Source organism: Carlito syrichta, unplaced genomic scaffold, assembly GCF_000164805.1.
Source record: "Carlito syrichta isolate Samal-C Ts95f unplaced genomic scaffold, Tarsius_syrichta-2.0.1 Scaffold309650, whole genome shotgun sequence".
In the NCBI taxonomy this organism is placed as follows: Eukaryota; Metazoa; Chordata; class Mammalia; order Primates; family Tarsiidae; genus Carlito; species Carlito syrichta.
The window spans coordinates 260,094-277,625 of NW_007253746.1; the positions used below are offsets into that span (position 1 = coordinate 260,094).

The 17,532-nt window shown below is 39.0% G+C and overlaps 1 protein-coding gene across 2 annotated transcripts in view; it reads left to right on the top strand.

Moving 5' to 3' along the window:
- Nucleotides 1-17,532, top strand: part of LONP2 (lon peptidase 2, peroxisomal) — a 103,179-nt gene that overhangs the window by 81,382 nt on the left and 4,265 nt on the right. For both annotated transcript variants that reach the window (XM_008067510.2, XM_021717320.1), the window contains 3 exons: nt 6,709-6,851; nt 15,948-16,155; nt 16,566-16,756. In XM_008067510.2, the coding sequence (XP_008065701.1) occupies nt 6,709-6,851; nt 15,948-16,155; nt 16,566-16,756 (542 nt within the window). The remainder of the gene's footprint in view (nt 1-6,708; nt 6,852-15,947; nt 16,156-16,565; nt 16,757-17,532) is intronic.

Below are 17,532 nucleotides of genomic sequence, written 5' to 3' on the forward strand. Positions count from 1 at the left end.
TGTCCAGTCTGGATGGAGTACAGTGGCACGTTCATAACTCACTGAAGCCTTGAACTCCTGGGCTCAAGTGATCCTTCTGCTTCAGCCGCCTGAGTAGCTGGGACTACAGACACACACTAATCAGCACTCAGCTAATTTTTATTTTTTGTAGAAACAGAGTCTTGCTATGTTGCTCAGACTAGTCTTAAACTCCTAGTCTCAAGTGATCCTCCTTCCTTGGCCTGCCAAAGTTCTGGGATTATAGGCCTAAGACACCACACCCATCCTAAAGTTCTGTTTATCATGGTTGTATCCTGTGATTCTTGAATTCTTGTTTCTTCCTGAATTCCACTAAGCCTCAAATTGCAATCTAGACATTCTCAGCAAACTGTTTCCCAGGGACATATTAGTATAACAGAAACAAGGTAGTCCTCTCTTAAAGAATTGACCCACTGTTTCTGGATCCTGATTTACTATGGCTGCAACTAACAGTGATCTTGTGCACCTCTGTCCTTCCCTCCTCCATTCCTACCCTACAGAGCAAAATTTGCTCCTTGTGGAAATGAACACTTCTTTCATAATCTAGAAGAAGGGATTTCTGTGATGCCCCTATACCACAAAATTTAGCTTTTGAACTGGGCTTGAAAGTGTTTTACTGTATATGCTTCAGGTTAAGCACAATCTAGAGAGTAAGAAGTAATAACCAAAAATTTCTGTCTTGAGTAAAGATGACTGTGGACATCCTAGGGATATCCATGGTTAGATCATTTCCATTCCACCACATTCCGGGAAAGTATTGTGTTATGCTTTTTACATTCCTGGCCTCTATGCTGCTTTCCATCATTGGATCATCTGCCAAGAGACACCATTTGGCTTCAAGATTTAGTCAAAGGGCAAATAACTTTTCTTTTTCTTTTTTTGTTTTGCAGAGCTACTGAAGTTCCCTGAGGCATTAAGACCCCATCCTTCCTCCTTACCTCCCCTTTCAGTACTTCCCTCTTTCTCCCTTTTCCCCATGGTGAGAGTCTTTGGCTATTGGACCTGTTTTCATCGAAATCATGTTCCTGTAGCAGAGGGAAAAAAATTGATGGAAGGGAGCATGTGATTGTTTCTGATTGACAGCTGCTTAGGAAAAGTCTAATCCCTCCTCTGTAGCCATAAAATTTCCTTTCTTAATAGCGTGGTGACATTGTCTCTAGAGTGTGGCTTAGCCCCTTGGAGAGTACACTCACATTTCACTCTCACTTCCCCAGCAGTCCACACTGTGAATGTATTACTGGTTCTGCCTTGGTGCTGTTTGCATATCTGCTGCCTTTAATGTTGGTAAGCTCCTTGGTTATGTCCTGACTATCTTGGCCACATCCTGAATTAGAGTCAAGATAGGGTGATAATATCTATGAAAGAAGAGCTGGGAGATATCTCTGAGCAGAGTAAACCAACTTAAAAAAAAAAAAGTAGCTCCCTCCCACTTTTAGACCAATTTATTTCTTTAATTGAAAAATATTTAAGTAGGATGGAGTTGAGCTAGCTTATTCTTATGATGTTTCCATGTCCTTTCTTTTCAACCTCTATTTAGTAGCACTTTATTACTTTTAAGAATATTCTTCAAAATAATTTGTAAAGAGAATTTTAATAGGTAGCATTTATATGAAATATAATAGTAATATATAGTGTAGTGTAGAGCAAAGTCTTAATATATTTTTCTTTTTTCTTTCATATATTTAATTAATGTGATTCCCAGAAGTCATGTGATTGTGGTCAGATCCCTGTCTGTGGAACCCTGGGTGGAATTAGGTTGTAGAGAGCACTTTGTTTTCTTGTAATAAAAGGGTTTGGGATATAGTAAAGGCTGGGTACTGTGGCTTATGCCTATAATCCCAGCACTTTTGGAGGCCAAGTGGGGAAAACCAGTTGAAGAGACCAGCCTCAACAACATAGTGAGACTCTCAACTCTACCAAAAAAATTTTTTTTTAGTCAGGTATGGTGGTGCTATAAGTCCAGCTACTCAGGAGGCTAGGGTGAGAGGATCATTTAAGCCCAAGAGTTCGAAGCTGCAAGTGAGCTGCACTCCAGCCTGGGGAACAGAACAAGACCTTGTCTCTAAAAAACAAAACAAAAAAACAGAAGAAGAAGAAGTCTGTGTAGTAAATATTACTCTAAAAATGGAGCCAGTATATAACTCAGTATCTCATCTGTGCATATTAAGGCTTTTGAGCATTATTAAATTCTCCCATCAACTCTGTAAGAGTACTATAATTATTCTGGCTTTACTTATCAGAAAATCAGATACAAAAAGTAACTTTGTTCAAGTCCACAGGAATTCAGAGACAAGATTGGAAACAGTTATTTACTAACTATTTCATGTAATGTTAATCTCATAACTCAAGGAATAACTTTTACCATTTGGGGCTATAGTGTTTCATTCATATGATATGGTAGTCCCCACCCTGATCCACAGTTTTAATTTCTGCAGTTTCAGTTACCTACGGTCAGCCACAGTCCAAAAATATTAAGTGGAAAATTCTAGAAATAAACAATTTATACGTTTTAAGTTGCATACTCTTCTGGGTAGCTCAAGACATCCTGCTACTTCTGGCCTGGTATGTGAATTATCCATTTGTCTTGTTTATTCATGCTGTATGCACTCCCCACCCCATTAGTCACTCAGTACCCAGCTCAGTTGTCAGATTGACTATCTCAGTGTCTTGGTGATTGTTTTCAAGTAACTCTTACTTTACTTAATGATGAATTTAAAGCACAAAAGTAGCAATGCTAACATATTACTGTAGTTGTATTTTACCGTGATTGTTAATCTCTTACTGTGCCTAATTTAATAAATTAAACTTTATCATAAGTATGTACCTAGAGGGAAAAAATAATTTATATAGGGTTCCCTATTACTCTCTGTTTCCAGCATCCACTGGGGGTCTTGGAATGTATCCCTCATGGATTAGGGGGGACTATATATTGTCTATGTAAAAGTCATGCTGTGTGATGTATGCCCTGCTCATTCCCCAATTTAACCTTGTTTCAAAAGAATTTTCTTGCATTATTTAAAAATACTTGGAAAGCAATTTTAAGTGACTGTAGTAATTTACCAGATAGATGAACTATGTTCCTAGTGTCAGGTATTTATATTTGATTTGAATTTTGCATGATATGTAGTGCTGCAAACTGTTGTCTTTACTTTTGTGTAAAGAAACTTTTTGTGTCCTGAGGGATAGATTGCTGCAAAAAAGAATCACTGAGTCTGAGATTATAATATTTGGAAGGCTTTTAGCATATTGCCATATTGCTTTCCTGAAAGACTAAATAATTTGTATTCCCATAAGCAATGGTGTATAAGATCTCTTCACATTAACATTGACCTTTGTCATTTTTAATTTTATTTTATTATGTGTTTATTTATTTATTTATAGAAAGCAGAATTTATTGAGAGGACAGAAAAGTTCCCACAGTAGGAGGGGACCCAGAGGGGTTGCCCTATTTTATTTTGTTATTTAAAACATGGGAGGGGGGTCAATTCAGGATTAGGTATACAAGTGGCCATCGTACAGGTAAAGTTTTGGCCTCCCTTTGGTCCCCACTTTGCCTGGTTTGAGATCAGGTTTCCTTGTTGATATTATGTGCCCCCTCCCCGATCTTTGTCTTTTGTTTTGCTTTTTGTTTTTTTTGTTTTGTTTTAGAAAGCAGGATTTATTGAGAGGACAGAAAAGCTCCCACAGTGGAAGGGGACCTGAAAGGATTGGCCCTTTGCCATTTTTAAACCTCTTTACTAGTTACTTTATTTTGGTAATCAGCTTCCTTTTATAATTTGAACTCCTTTGCTTCTCAGTGCAATCATTTGTTTTTTCCTATGGGTATTAGCCATGATTTAAAAACCACTATTTGAACCCAAAAGAGGGTACATGAGAAGAAACTTCACAATTCCAACAGGAAGGACTTGTGGGGCAGGGTCCCTGTTGTGTTGGGAGGTTGAGCTTTTTTTGTTATTTCTTCCCCCTTGCCTTAAAACATTCATCTTTTTTGAATGTGATCATCTTGGGCAAAGTCGGCAGTTAATCCTAGGGACTACACTGCCTTGGTGCTGGTTTCTTCTGACAAGGGAGAGCCTGGTACTAGAGCTGAATGCTTGACAGCTTGCATAGGACCCAGAAGGCGCCGGTGCAACCTGGGTCTCATTTCTTGAATGACATCTTTGTGAGATGATATTTTGCTTGTTGTTTGTTTTAATGAGGATTCAAAGTGTGTATTCCAGGAAAACCCGGGATTTCTTTACTCTCACTTTACATTACTCAAGATCTAGAGGATGAATCTTAAAATCCAGTGCTACCCTATTTCTTTCAAGTAGCTGGCACCATTTACTTGACTGGAGCTTCAGTTTTCTAGACTTGTATTCTAATGATGGAATGTTTTGAAGTGCAGGTTATCTTTGAGTTTATTGAATTTTTTTAATAATATAGCTGCTGTGCCTAATTTGCCCTCTTTATACATTAGAAATCAACCCCCTCCCCCCCCACTCCATCAGTGCTTAAAACACTGAATTCAGTGCTACCCTTGGAAAGGGATTGGATGTCCTAAAGCATTGGTTACATAATTATGCATTGGCTTTCACCCGTGCAGCTTTACTTCCTCCCGTGATAGTGAAATACTGACTGGCAACAGTAATTAGATCTCAGAAAAGCTTGTCACAAGGCACCAAAGACTAGAGAAACTTGCAGGCCCTTTGTGCATTGGCTGAAGTTTCAGAGTGTCACTACCTTGCATCTGTAAAGTATAGTAACCTTAGACAGGTAGTGCTTTTCTTTCTGCACATTAATTTTAATTATGTAATGACACCTGCTTTCTTTTCCACTCTGAATTTACTTGTAGCTAAACTGATCATTTGAGTGCTTTCCCACCTTTGGTCATTGATATTGTTTGGAATGCATGGCAAAAGCAACAATAAGCAGACAATCTCCCATTTCCACAAGCTATTGAGTAATCCAGTAATTGCCATATTTGGTGAAGCAAATAAGTGCTATTAAAAAAATGAGAAAGAACATGCCAAGTTTTCTAAAAAAGTGAAAAGGAAAAAAATTTAAAAGAAATTGGAAAGATCAGGGAAGACTTCGTAGGACATGGTCGGCACAAATGTTGAAAGATCAGGTGACATTACAGAGGTGTGGTTATGAGATTACATACAACTCAACATGTATGAAACAATGTGTGTATTGCACTTTGCATTCTACAGATGATTTTCTTTTTAATTGCCACAACAGTCCTGGCAAAGATAGGTAGTAGGAGGTTCAAGCTTGACACAGCATAATTTGCTCTGTCAGGTAGTTATCAATTTGCAGAAAATCTGAACTGCTGTGTTTTCTTTCCTGTATCACTCATGATTTAACCTTGAAGAAGAACCTAGTATAGCCCAGCTAGAGAGTAGACCAGAAGAACCCTTCACCCTAAAGGTCACAGTCATATCAGTTAATGACACCAAGGATGTCTCCAGTTACCACTGAAGTATAAAATTAGAGTCTGCTACTATTAAACAGTAATATTCAGTAATCACTTTTGTAAGGAAAGTAGTTAGTAAAAAAGAAATTCTTTTAACTTCATGATATATAAAAATGGAAGAATCATAGCAAAACCAACTATATATAGGTATACAATGTTCAGTAACTATATAATTATTATATGTGTATTATTATATACAGTAGTCACTTTCAGAAGGAAGAGAGTATGTAAAAAAAGGTGATAAAAGATTTTAAGACAGAAAAAAAACAGAACACTTCATGAGATAGTACAAGAAGTAGAAGAATTATGGCAAACTAAAAGAAAAACAAGGCTAGGAATGAGACAGAGTACATTTTTTAGACCTCCACTCATTTTAGATTTCTGGCTACAGATTATGTAATATTTTTCTTTACTCACACTGGAATTACCAAGACCAATAGAGAAGGTAGTCTGATTTGTGAGTTGGGTTCACTACCCTATATGTCTAGGCCCAAACCAAAATGAGTCAATACTGTCAGCCAGCCAGGGAGGGCTCTTAGGTGGGTAAAGGAGATAGTCCATTATTATTATGTAGGGATTTCAGACCAGGCTTTGAATTCTCTTACCCTGTCACTGCCAATTATATTTATTTATTAGAAAATAATAACCTTAGAGTTGAGCCATATGCTTACAAAAAAGGCATTGCTTATATGGGTTCTATCATTTCCAAGTTCACATTGCCCATTAGAAAATGGGACACCTGATCAGACTCCTTTGAAGAGGAATTGAAAAGCTTGTCACAAGCCCTGATCTAACAGAGAATTGTGCAAAGTAATCTATTGCATTTGTCCCTTCATTATTTGGCCTCTAGGGGCCGTAAGTTGAATAGTGCCAGGCATTGTTCTTGACTTAAGAATATGACGGTTAAAAAAAGGACAGGCAAGATTGCCGCCTCCTGGAGCTTCTTACACTTTAATGGGGGAGATAGATGATAAGCAAGTAAACGTCAGTGAACAAGACAGTTGCAGTTACCACCCTCAATGGGCTCTTGAACAACTAATTCTTCCAGTGGGCTCTTGAACAACTAATTCTTCCACCTGTGTTCCACAGATACACAAGGAAAATTTTTGTGCCTTGATAAATGGATAAAAGGGACTGCACTCTTGAGGTACACTGTGCTTCTGTTCAATACTTACTGCGAATGAATTTCAATCCTGCAAATCTCTTAGAGCTTCTAAATTTTTCTCTCATAGGCTGCAGAGAACACATCTTAGAAGATGCAAAACCTGAATCTATTAGTGACACCACTGACTTGGCCCTGCCACCTGAAATGCCGATTCTGATTGATTTCCATGCTCTGAAAGACATCCTTGGGCCCCCGATGTATGAAATGGAGGTAATCATTCTCATTTCTGTGTTGTTCATCACTGGTTTATGCTGAAGGCTGCTTAACAGATTGGGGGAAGGTAGAATTGAGTGTGACCAGATGGTGAGTTTTGTCTTAAGACTGGAAATTGCAGGGTACCAAGACCTTGTCCATAGCCTCTTTTAGAAACCCGGCAGAATTCTCCTTAGAAAAATTCTATATTCCTCCATGTGCTTTAATGAAGGATTTCTTTGTGCTATTCAGGCCTAGCAAAGGAGATGGCTGACTAAAAATGTCTGAAAAGATGAGCATAGCTTTAGTTTCAACTGCTGCTAGTGCAGACACAGATGATATCTTTCAATAATCTGTTGTTTCATTGTTTTGGGGCTTTTGTTGTTGTTGCTGCTGCTGTTGTTGTTGTTGTTGTTGTTGTTGTTGTTGTTGAGTCTGAGTTTCACTCTGTTGCCCAGGCTGGAGTGCAGTGGCATGCTCATAGCCACCACAGCCTCGACCTGCTGGGCTCAGGAAAGCCTTCTGCCTCAGCCTTCCAAGTAGCTGGAACTACAGGCACGCACCACCAACCCAGCTAATTTTTTGATTTATTGTAGAGATGAGGTCTTGCCAAGTTGCCCAGGCTGGTCTTGAACCCATGGGCTCAGGCAGTCCTCTCACTTGGCCTACCAAAGTACTGAAATTATAGGCATGAGCCACCACACCCAGCCTGTTTCATTGTTAATAGTTCCTATAGGGTTAAACCCATGTACAGTCCTGTTTTCATTTTTCTCCCATGACTGTATCTCACTGTAGAAGGCCTGAGATCCAGGACTGAGTTGAGGCATCTGGTGGGAATAGAAGTTAGGATATACTAAGGGCATTTATGGACTATTTCATGGGGTGCTTAGATGAGCTTTTGTGGGCTGGTTACTAGAAAAGTTTTGTATTGTACTACTGAAGGTAGCTTTACCATGCCCTCCCTTTTTTTAATTTAAGGAAAAAGGTATTTTCAAAAAATAAAACTGATAAATTATGCAGAAGGTAAACTCTCCATCTGACATTTGAAACCATTACCAGTTTCCTCAAGTTCTTACAAGTGAGGAGAGGAGAAAAACCCTCTCCAAACCCGTCTTGTTTATCCACTTAAACTCTGAACTGGTCACTAAAGCTAATGAGCCTCTTATAATGCTCCCAACTATAAGAGTAGAACTTGTTACTCTCAACAGGAAATCTGGACTTGCTTGAATTCTTATGATAGCATGAATATGAATTTTAAAGTGTTGAAAGAACTTGAGCAAAACTTCGTTAGTTGAGAAAGTGAACAAAACCTGCTGTCTTGTTCTAAGAGAACATAATGATTGTGTGAATGAAGATGCAGACAGGTCCTGACTTCTGCATGTTGATGGCCTTTTTCTCTAGGCTTTCCAGAATAAGTACATTCTAGCAATTCCTTGAAGAGTTAAACTAGAGAAACAAAAACAAAAGGCTGATGCATGTCTCTGTTGCATATACCCCTCTCTCCCAGCCATTTCTGCTGATGTTAGATTTGGAAGCATTGCTGACATTCCTGGAGCATTAGCAAAGAAAGAGCTGAAAGAACAGAAATGAGGAATGTTATGAGCACTGCTTAACAGCTCTTTTTGTTATCAATGAAGAAACTGATTTTCCTTGTAGCATCTGAGCTGTTACATGTGAACACTTACCAACAGGAGTTTGAAAGGAAGACTCCAGTAGCCATTTTGTCTTCTATAAATAGGATCTTAGAATAGAAAATCTGGTGTCTGAGAAGAATCTGTTTTAACCCTTGAAATAGAGAAGTCATCCTATAGCTGGGTTTTCTGTCTCTACTTATTTCATACCCACAATCTGTCTCAGCATTCGCTTCTATAAAATTAAGGTTTGTGTAATATTTCTTTATTGTCCATGAGGGCCATTACTGTGCTAAGAGTCTTCTATTTTACATACAGGAAAAAGGTTTTTTTGTTTTCTGGGGTTTTTTTTTAGTTGGAGTCTCACTCTGTCGCCCAGGCTGGAGTGCAGGGGCACACTCATGGCCACCCCAGCATCAACCTGCTGGACTCCTGCAATCCTTCCGCCTCAGCCTTCCAAGTTGCTGGAACTATAGGCGTGCGCTACCATGCCCAGCTAATTTTTTTTTATTTATCACAGAGACAAGAGCTCACCAAGTTGCCTGGGCTGGTCTGGAACCCGTGAGCTCAGGCAATCCACTCACCTCGACCTCCCAAAGTGCCGGGATTACAGGCTGAGCCACCGAGCCTGGCCTAGGAAAAAGTTTGAGAAGACTAAATGAATTGTGCAAATTCACATGAGGTGAAATTAGTAGAGTCAGTATTCACACTCAAATCAGCTAACTCCAAGTCAGTTATCCTTTCTACTCTTCTACAATACCCTGTCAGACCAGGATAACTCTACCCTCCCCTGCTAAAAGAGAGTGCAGTGGCGTGTAGCAGTTGAAAAAAGGTATCTGCTCTACATCAGATTTTCATTTCTGTTCTTACCAACTGCAGTGCTCTGTTTTGGAATGGGAGAGGTTGGGCTGGACTTCTTGGCCATTCCCATTTGTGTATCTGTTAGGTATCAAGCACCATGGAAGGCCCTCCAAATTTGATATATCATTTATTCCTCAGTCATGGTGTTTTTCCGAAAACAGATCAGGAAACGGGCTTAGAGTGTTTAAATAACTTGAGAGAAGATAAAACTTATGCCAGGCCTGACTGACTCTAAAGCTTGTACTCTGTTTATTACATCTGAGAAACATTGTACAGGCAACCTGAACAGGTCCTCTGTTCTTTGCAGAGTTCACAGTGGGAAGGCGAGTCTCTCTATTTCTTTGTGCTTTCCTAGCTAGGTAAAGAATTTGAAGTGAGACATTAGATTGGAACTGTTGAAATACATGTTAAGATATTCCCAAAATGTTGTAAGATACCTTTTTGTTTTGTTTTGTTTAAATGCCTGTATTCTCTATGAAGGTAAAAAGTCTAGGGCCTGTTATTTCTTCTAGAAAGAGTTTCATTCACTCGATAAATATATATTATTAACATGTGCTTCTGCCAAAGCAGAAATAAACAGGCAGGGTATGATCTCTGCCTTCATGGAGTCTACTTTAGTGTAGGAAAAAAATAGGCAAGTAAACAAATAATTACAAATTGTGATTGATGCTGTAAAGAAAACAAATAGGATGGCCCTAAGATAGGGAGTAACTATTCAAAGCTGTATGTAAGAGGCCCATTTTAGAGGTAGACTGGATAGAAATAGAGGTACTGAAGGGTTACGTTTGGGGAGTGAAGGAAACAGTTTTCAAAAAGGACTTGCCGGTTTCTGACTAGACTGACAGGTGTGTGTAGTAGTGCCATTTATTGAGATGGCGAAGGTGGGGGCAGGGAAAGAATGTTGCAAAGAAAACAGCTGTTTTCAACATGTTACGTTTGAAGTATCTGTGAGACCTCTGAGGGGAGGCTTGGACATGCAGATCGAGAGATCCAAGACGGAGATGCAAATTATAGTTGTCAAAAAATAGAGGATATTTAGAGCCCCAGAAGAATTGAGGTTGCCTATGAAAAAAATGTATATAGAAAAGAGCAGGTAGTCTCTGAGCAAGCCCTTAGGAATACCGTTATTTAGGGATCATAGAGAGGAAAGAGGAGCCAACATAAAAGACAGAAAAATAGAAAAGACTGAGAAGGAGCAAGCCATCAGGGAAGAGCAAAACGAGACTATTTCAAGAAGGAAGAAGCATCAAAATGGGTTTACTGTTTGTGAGAGCAAAGGAGGTCAGAAAAGTGTGTCCTGGGTTGGATGGCATTTAGGTTGTTGGAGACTTTGAAAGAGATGTTTCACAAGGGAATGGTAGATGCTAAAAATTCCAGTTTCAGTGGTGGTATGGTTTCTGGTGGTGGCTGAGCCAAGGAGGCATTTTAGGAACTGAGAAGCCAGGTTCTAGATGGGCATCAAGTAATCGCTGCGGACACCCAGGGTGATAGCAAGAATTGGGTGGTGAGGAAGAAGAGTATTGCTGAGTGTGGAAGACAATGAGGAGAGAATAAAGATGGCAAAGCTCTGCCCAAACAGTTTTAGTAGACAGGAGGCAGAACAAGGTTTGGAAGCAGCAAGGAGGCCTCTCACTCGCTAAATGTAAACCGAACTTCCTTGAGTTGGACAGCTTCCTCTGATAAACAGGGGTAATTATATGCATTAGAGTGAGTTAATGTATATAACTTATAGTGTCCAGTACATACTTAAAAATTGAACAAATACTATTTCCTGCAACTACCATGCTCTCTAAAATCAGATAGACCTATCACCCGTCACCCCCCAAAAACCTGTTTTTTTAATCCTAATTTTACATCCAGACTGAATCACCTTATACCACTCTTTATTGTTCTTTAATTTCATTGAAGATGAGCCTACAAACAATATATTAGTACCAAAAAATATTACTGCCTTAGCAAACTGGCAATTAGGAACAAAGACGAGAAGGCATACTTTCATTCACTAATTATATCCCTTTGGAATCCTCTAAACAGGTTGAAAACAGGATTCTAGGAACTTACTCTAAACTTCAAATTTAGAAATAGTATCATAAGTCACTTTTTGAAATACCATGAAATTTTCTAAAGAAACAAGATAAGTTAACCTCACTTTAAAAAAAATAAAATAAAAGGTCTCCCTGTACTATAGGAGAAAGAATGGGAAAGAGTAGGAGTGAGAGGCAGCACATGCTGTCATAGCACAGACTTGGACAGCACTTCCTGTAGATCCTAGGAGGGGCCACCTAAGTGAGGGGCCACCTGAGCCAGGGCCACATGCGCATGACTGTGCCTGACTGCCCTTTTGCTCTCTCTAGCGGGAGAGAAGAAAGATCCTGGGGACCCTGGGTTTTCTGCATCATGGAGCCTACTTAAAAAGAACAGTTACCACAGGGTGTCAGGCTGCTTTTAGGAAGGGGATTAAAATCACCCCAGAAGTGACAAATGACCAGTATACTTGAATGGGAACAGGATTCTGTCGTTTCATTACTCTATTCATGTTATTTTAAAAAAAAATTTTTATATTCAGTGTGAATCCTGTTGTCCATTCATGTTTTTTCATAGTTCCCACTGACTGAGAAAACAATAGAAGAGGATAGACATAAAGATTAAAAGCATCCTGAATAGAATACCTCCAAAGGTAAATTCCAGGAGATTCCATCATCATGCTTGCCTTTCAAGCAAACAAAATCAGCTGCTAGAAGTGAGTGCATACAAATACTAAATGCCCCAAGGAATCATGCTGGTAAGTTACTTCTCCATCCCCCTCCACTTAAGCGTGCTGTGCCCTAGCCTGGCTTCAAGCTGCATGCCAACTGTTGAAGGCAGCACTGAGGCTGGTCTGGGCCCCCAGCAGGAGTCACTTGTGCCAAGAAAAGGTCCTACTGCAAAGACCTGTGAGCAGCTGGTTCTCAGCAGTAAAACATCAGACCAGACTGGGCCTATTTAATGCTGCTTAAAGACATGACAGTGGTAGACTCCAGCACTACTTCAAGGGAAACAGAATCTGCCCTTCCTTTTTCTGAATGCCACTGACACAAATCTACAGCTAGAAAAATCAAATATTCATGAATCTAAGGCTTAGGATCTCAGTACAAAGACTTTAAAGAGGTTACCAGATGGATAGCTTCTGTGGTGACAGCCCTGGCAGGAGCATAAAAAGTACTGTATGAGCTATAAAAGAAACCAGTGGATGGTGTAAAAGTCACTGGAGAACAAACATGCACACGAACCACAGCAGCTTGACAACTCAGGTTTTGCATTTAGCGTGACACCATGCTTGTCCCTGGAAAGAAGGCCTACAGAATTATTTATGTCTTCATTCCTTGGCTCCTGCTGACCCTTCTCAGTCCAGCAAACATCTCATATTTTGAGACTCAGCTTCTCTGACACCTGTCCCGCCTCCCCACACAGAAAGAGACCCTTGCCTCCTCAGAGCTCCCTGTGGATGAGAGCACTTTGTAGATGCCTTGTTGTTGGAGCCCCCCACACTGGAGCATGGTTGCTCCTTCCTGTGATGTCCTTACATGGTCTGTCAGGGCCCAGAGGTATCATTTTTATATCCCGGTGATCTTTAATAGATCCTGGATCAGGGTACTTGGTAAAGGACTGTTGAATGTATATAAAACATCGGTCCCCATTTCAATTAAATATGACTATTTTTTTATCCAAGTACAGCTGCATTAAAAATGAAAAATAAGGTGGGTGCAGAGGCTTATGCCTGTAATCCCAGCACTTTGGGAGGCAGAGGTGAGAGGATTGCCTATGCCCAGGGGTTCAAGACTAACCTGGGCAACTTGGCGAGGCATTGTCTCCACAATAAGTAAAAAAATTAGTTAGGCATGATAGCATGTGCCTGTAGTTCCAGCTACTTGGAAGGCTGAGGTGGAAAGATCGCCTGAGCCCAGCAGGTCGAGGCTGCAGTGGCCATAAGCATGCCACTGCACTCCAGCCTGGACTCAAAAAAATCAAATAAAAATAAAATTTAAATATATCACTATTTTTAGTTAATCAAGAAGGAAAAGCAGTATGAAATTGGCAATGATTAAACACACAAGTGATCCTTAAAAACTGATGTCACTGAAGTATTAAGAATGCAACCATATGTTATAAGACACATTCTATTATTAATTAGGTTTTTCCTTAAATATTTTAACTACTTCATCAATTTGCATTTTTACCTTATTGACAGAATTACTTCAGAAAAAACAACTTATTTAACAGATAAGTAAACTTTAGCATGACAATAGTACAAGTGGGAAATTGAACAACAAAAATAAATTTGAGATACCCACATTCCCACTTTTACATCTAGTGGGAAAGACATTCCAAATTTCAAGCCTAGGCCTGTCTTATCAATATAACTGATGATTCCACAAACCAGTAATGGGAATAGAAGCTGATAGGAAAGTACTAGTGGATAAACATTGTTTTGAAATTAGGTTGAGTCACTGATTTGCTATAAAACATGAATTGTTCTGTGTAGAGGGGCTAACATAGTTGGAAAACTGCCTGCATTCAAGAGCAAGAAAATAGCATTTATCCTTTAAGTTCATGTTTACTTGTACTCCATCATTTCTCAGGGAGAAACATATGGAGACTGAGTGCTTAATTGTTACCATTTCAGAACACACGCTCTTGAAGAATATGACTCCAAGTCTAAGAGTTAAAGGTTCTTTACTGCTCAGATAACTGCTATTAGCCTTGGTCACAGAGATTCCAGGTTTGATAGTGACTTCAGTTCTCCTAGGTTACGTAGTTAGGTTTTGCAGATGTATCATTATTCCCATCTTCAGGTTAGTAGTAGAACACTTACTATCAAGTCAGAATAGTCATTGTGAGCCTGGATGCTTTGGGTTGGACCATATGTGGTTATCTATACCACACACCCTTCCAATAAACAATTTACCAATTGCTTCTATCCAAAGTACCAAGACTTTGCAGCAGATGGAGAGTGTTGGAAAACTGGCTTGGTTTCTTGAAACAACATGGTAATCAATAAGAATCTTACTACTGCTTCTTTGGGGATACTTTTGGTATTATTTTAGCAAATGAGTTTTGAGAATTTAAATGTAAGCAAGAGATTATTCTTGTTATAGGTAACACAATTATACCAAATGACTTTTTCTGTTAAATTAAGTATGATTCAGTCTTTTGAGGCTAATTCTTTAGGATTAGTTCACCCAGCCCTAGAAAAGAGCAATATATAGTTAAGAAAACATGAATCTTTGGCAAATTCATACCTAAATTAGGTATCCTACAGGTGTAGAAAATTGATTTATGTTATAAAACAGACCTTGTGAACAGCTTTATGAATAGTTGTTCTGTGTTTTCCTCAAGTAGTACTTGATTTTTTGCATATTGATCTTTCATGTCTTTCTCCCCAAGTCACTACAAATGGAACAGGTGGCAAAGCTAGAAGGAAGTGTGATTGGTGGCGCATGACTTCAGCTCAGCTGAACTGATGCTGGAGTTTGATCTTCCAAATCGCCAACATGTGGTAGTTAATTAGAATTAAAAATTTTAAATAGACTTGTATGTTTACTAATGAATGTAAGTGCCCAATAGCTTCAGTGGATGCCACATGTGATTTTGTAGTAAATTTTAAAACCAGGATTTTCACTGTCTAAGCCCCTTGGAAAAGGAAGCATCAGCAACCCAGCCCTGTAGACAGAAACTCAGGATACAGACTCTGCTGTTCCTTAGTGAGAAAGTTACCTCTCACTAAGGAAAAAATGATGAAAAAAATCTCATATTTGTATTAGTACTTGGTTGACATAACTGCACTCAGTTCCTTTGACATGAATAACTTATGTAGGACAGAAAATTTGGAGGCACAAAGGGTGCGGTGAAGGTTAACATTACTGTTTTTCAACAATTATTGTTATGTGTTTTCATCCCTTGGATGTGTTAACCTCTATGACTCATCATCTATGCTCATAATTCAGGTGAATAGCATGTTCAGTATAAATGGCAGCCAGGCAGCACAATGGGCCTCTTATCCCATGAGAAAGAACCTAGGCCATCAGTAAGTAGTATTTTACAGTATCTCGGCAGCAGTAACTGAAAGGAGGGGTAAGTGGCAGAGAAGTAAAATCTAGGCTTTGTGATAACACCATTCCCACTTGGCCTCTGGGCTCACTCTTTTTAAAAGTATGCTGATAAGAAGGTTTCTACTTTCTGAAACAAATTCATGATTACCTAAAATGAAGTTAAGTTCTGGAGTATGTATAAAGATGAAGCCTAGTAAAGATAACCAAATAGATAAAATGTTTGGATTTACTCCTTAAAAACTTGGATATGTGTAATTGGATCTGGTTCATAAAAAGTCAGTTACATATACTGTAAGGTAAAATTGCTTCTGAGAAGTGGAAAAAAAAGGAAGTTTAGGTATTTCTTCTGGCAGAAAGTCAGAGAGTAAGTGGTGAATGTGACTCAGAATAACATTAGGAGAAAGGACTTTGAGGGAAACAGCTTAAGTCTTCTATGTCTTGTAGACTCTTGCAATATAGTGTGATGAGATTAGTCACCTGAAATACCTTGACATATGTTGACCCAACTCTGATCATTTGTCTTTTTTTTCAAGGTATCTCAGCGTTTGAGTCAACCAGGAGTGGCGATAGGTTTGGCTTGGACTCCCTTAGGTGGAGAAATCATGTTCGTGGAGGCAAGCCGAATGGATGGCGAAGGCCAGTTAACGCTGACCGGCCAGCTAGGGGATGTCATGAAGGAGTCTGCCCATCTTGCCATCAGCTGGCTCCGCAGCAATGCAAAGAAATACCAGCTGACTAATGGTATGCACCCCACCAAAGTGGGGTACAGCTGGGAGCGAAGGAGGGCCTTGGACAGTGATCCCAGAGGCGTCTCACAATTCTATGACAGAGACTAAGATGAGCTTGAAACTGTGTTACACCATTTAGTGAAGTACAAACCTTTGCTTTTGAACCCCTGTGGAAAGTCTAGTTTCCATTTTAAGACTGTTTGGCTAGTGCCTGAACTAGAAACTAAATCAAAAAGTTTGTTTTGGTTTTGATCCTGCTTAGAGGAGAATTAAACTACTCTTCCAGACCCTCACTCAAATTGTACTGTCCATTAATATTTTGAAGGATTCATTTACCCAAAACATTCACTATTGTCTCTGGTTTTCCTTTTTAGGAAACAGGTTTAATTTTTCTATATTACAGTTCTTTTTTCCTTTTTAAAGCTTTTGGAAGTTTTGATCTTCTTGACAACACAGACATCCATCTGCACTTCCCAGCTGGAGCCGTCACAAAAGATGGACCATCTGCTGGAGTTACCATAGTAACCTGTCTCGCCTCACTTTTTAGTGGGCGACTGGTACGTTCAGATGTAGCCATGACTGGAGAAATTACACTGAGAGGTCTTGTTCTTCCAGTAAGTCTGAAAAAAATGATTTATATGGGTTTCAATTGTTAAAATTAATACTATTTTTAAATTTAAGTTAGTAGCAGTTTGCCTTCTTTCTATGAAAACCTTTGTTTTAAATATATATTAAATTTTTGTACCTGTAACTAATTCATATTTTAACATTTTGACCAAATTTTTAAAAACTAACAAATTTTTCCTTGTTTTTCCTTCTAAGAAGTCTTGCTAAGGGAAGACTATTAGTGTTGTCATCAGAAATATCAGCAGCTCACATGAAAGTTTGAAGCTTTGTTCTAGTTAAGAAATTGTTAAATATATAGCATATGTGTGAAATAGAATAGTAGTTGTTTTAAAACTTTTTAAGTCCAATGCTTAACTTTTGAAGTTCCTTGGAGGCCTTCTATTCTCCAATAGAAAATTTAGATTACTATCGCTGATAGATTTATAGAAAAACAACTAGTATAGAATGGAAACTATAATAAAGATTAACCATGTCTGATTGCTAAATTTTGAAAAAATCTATATGTATAGGGGTCTTGGGGCTCCAGATCACAGCCTAATCTGTTTATAAAAATACTGTGATCAAATGCACAGAACTTGAGAGAATATTCAGGGGTTTAAGTCATTAGTTACCAGTACCAGTTAACAACAAAATTTTAGCAGGTTCATAGCAAAATGATTTTAAAAGGAAATATTTGCTGGGCTCGGTGGCTCAGCCTGTAATCCCGTGTTTTGGGAGGCTGAGGTGAGTGGATTGCCTGAGCCCACGGGTTCGAGACCCGCCT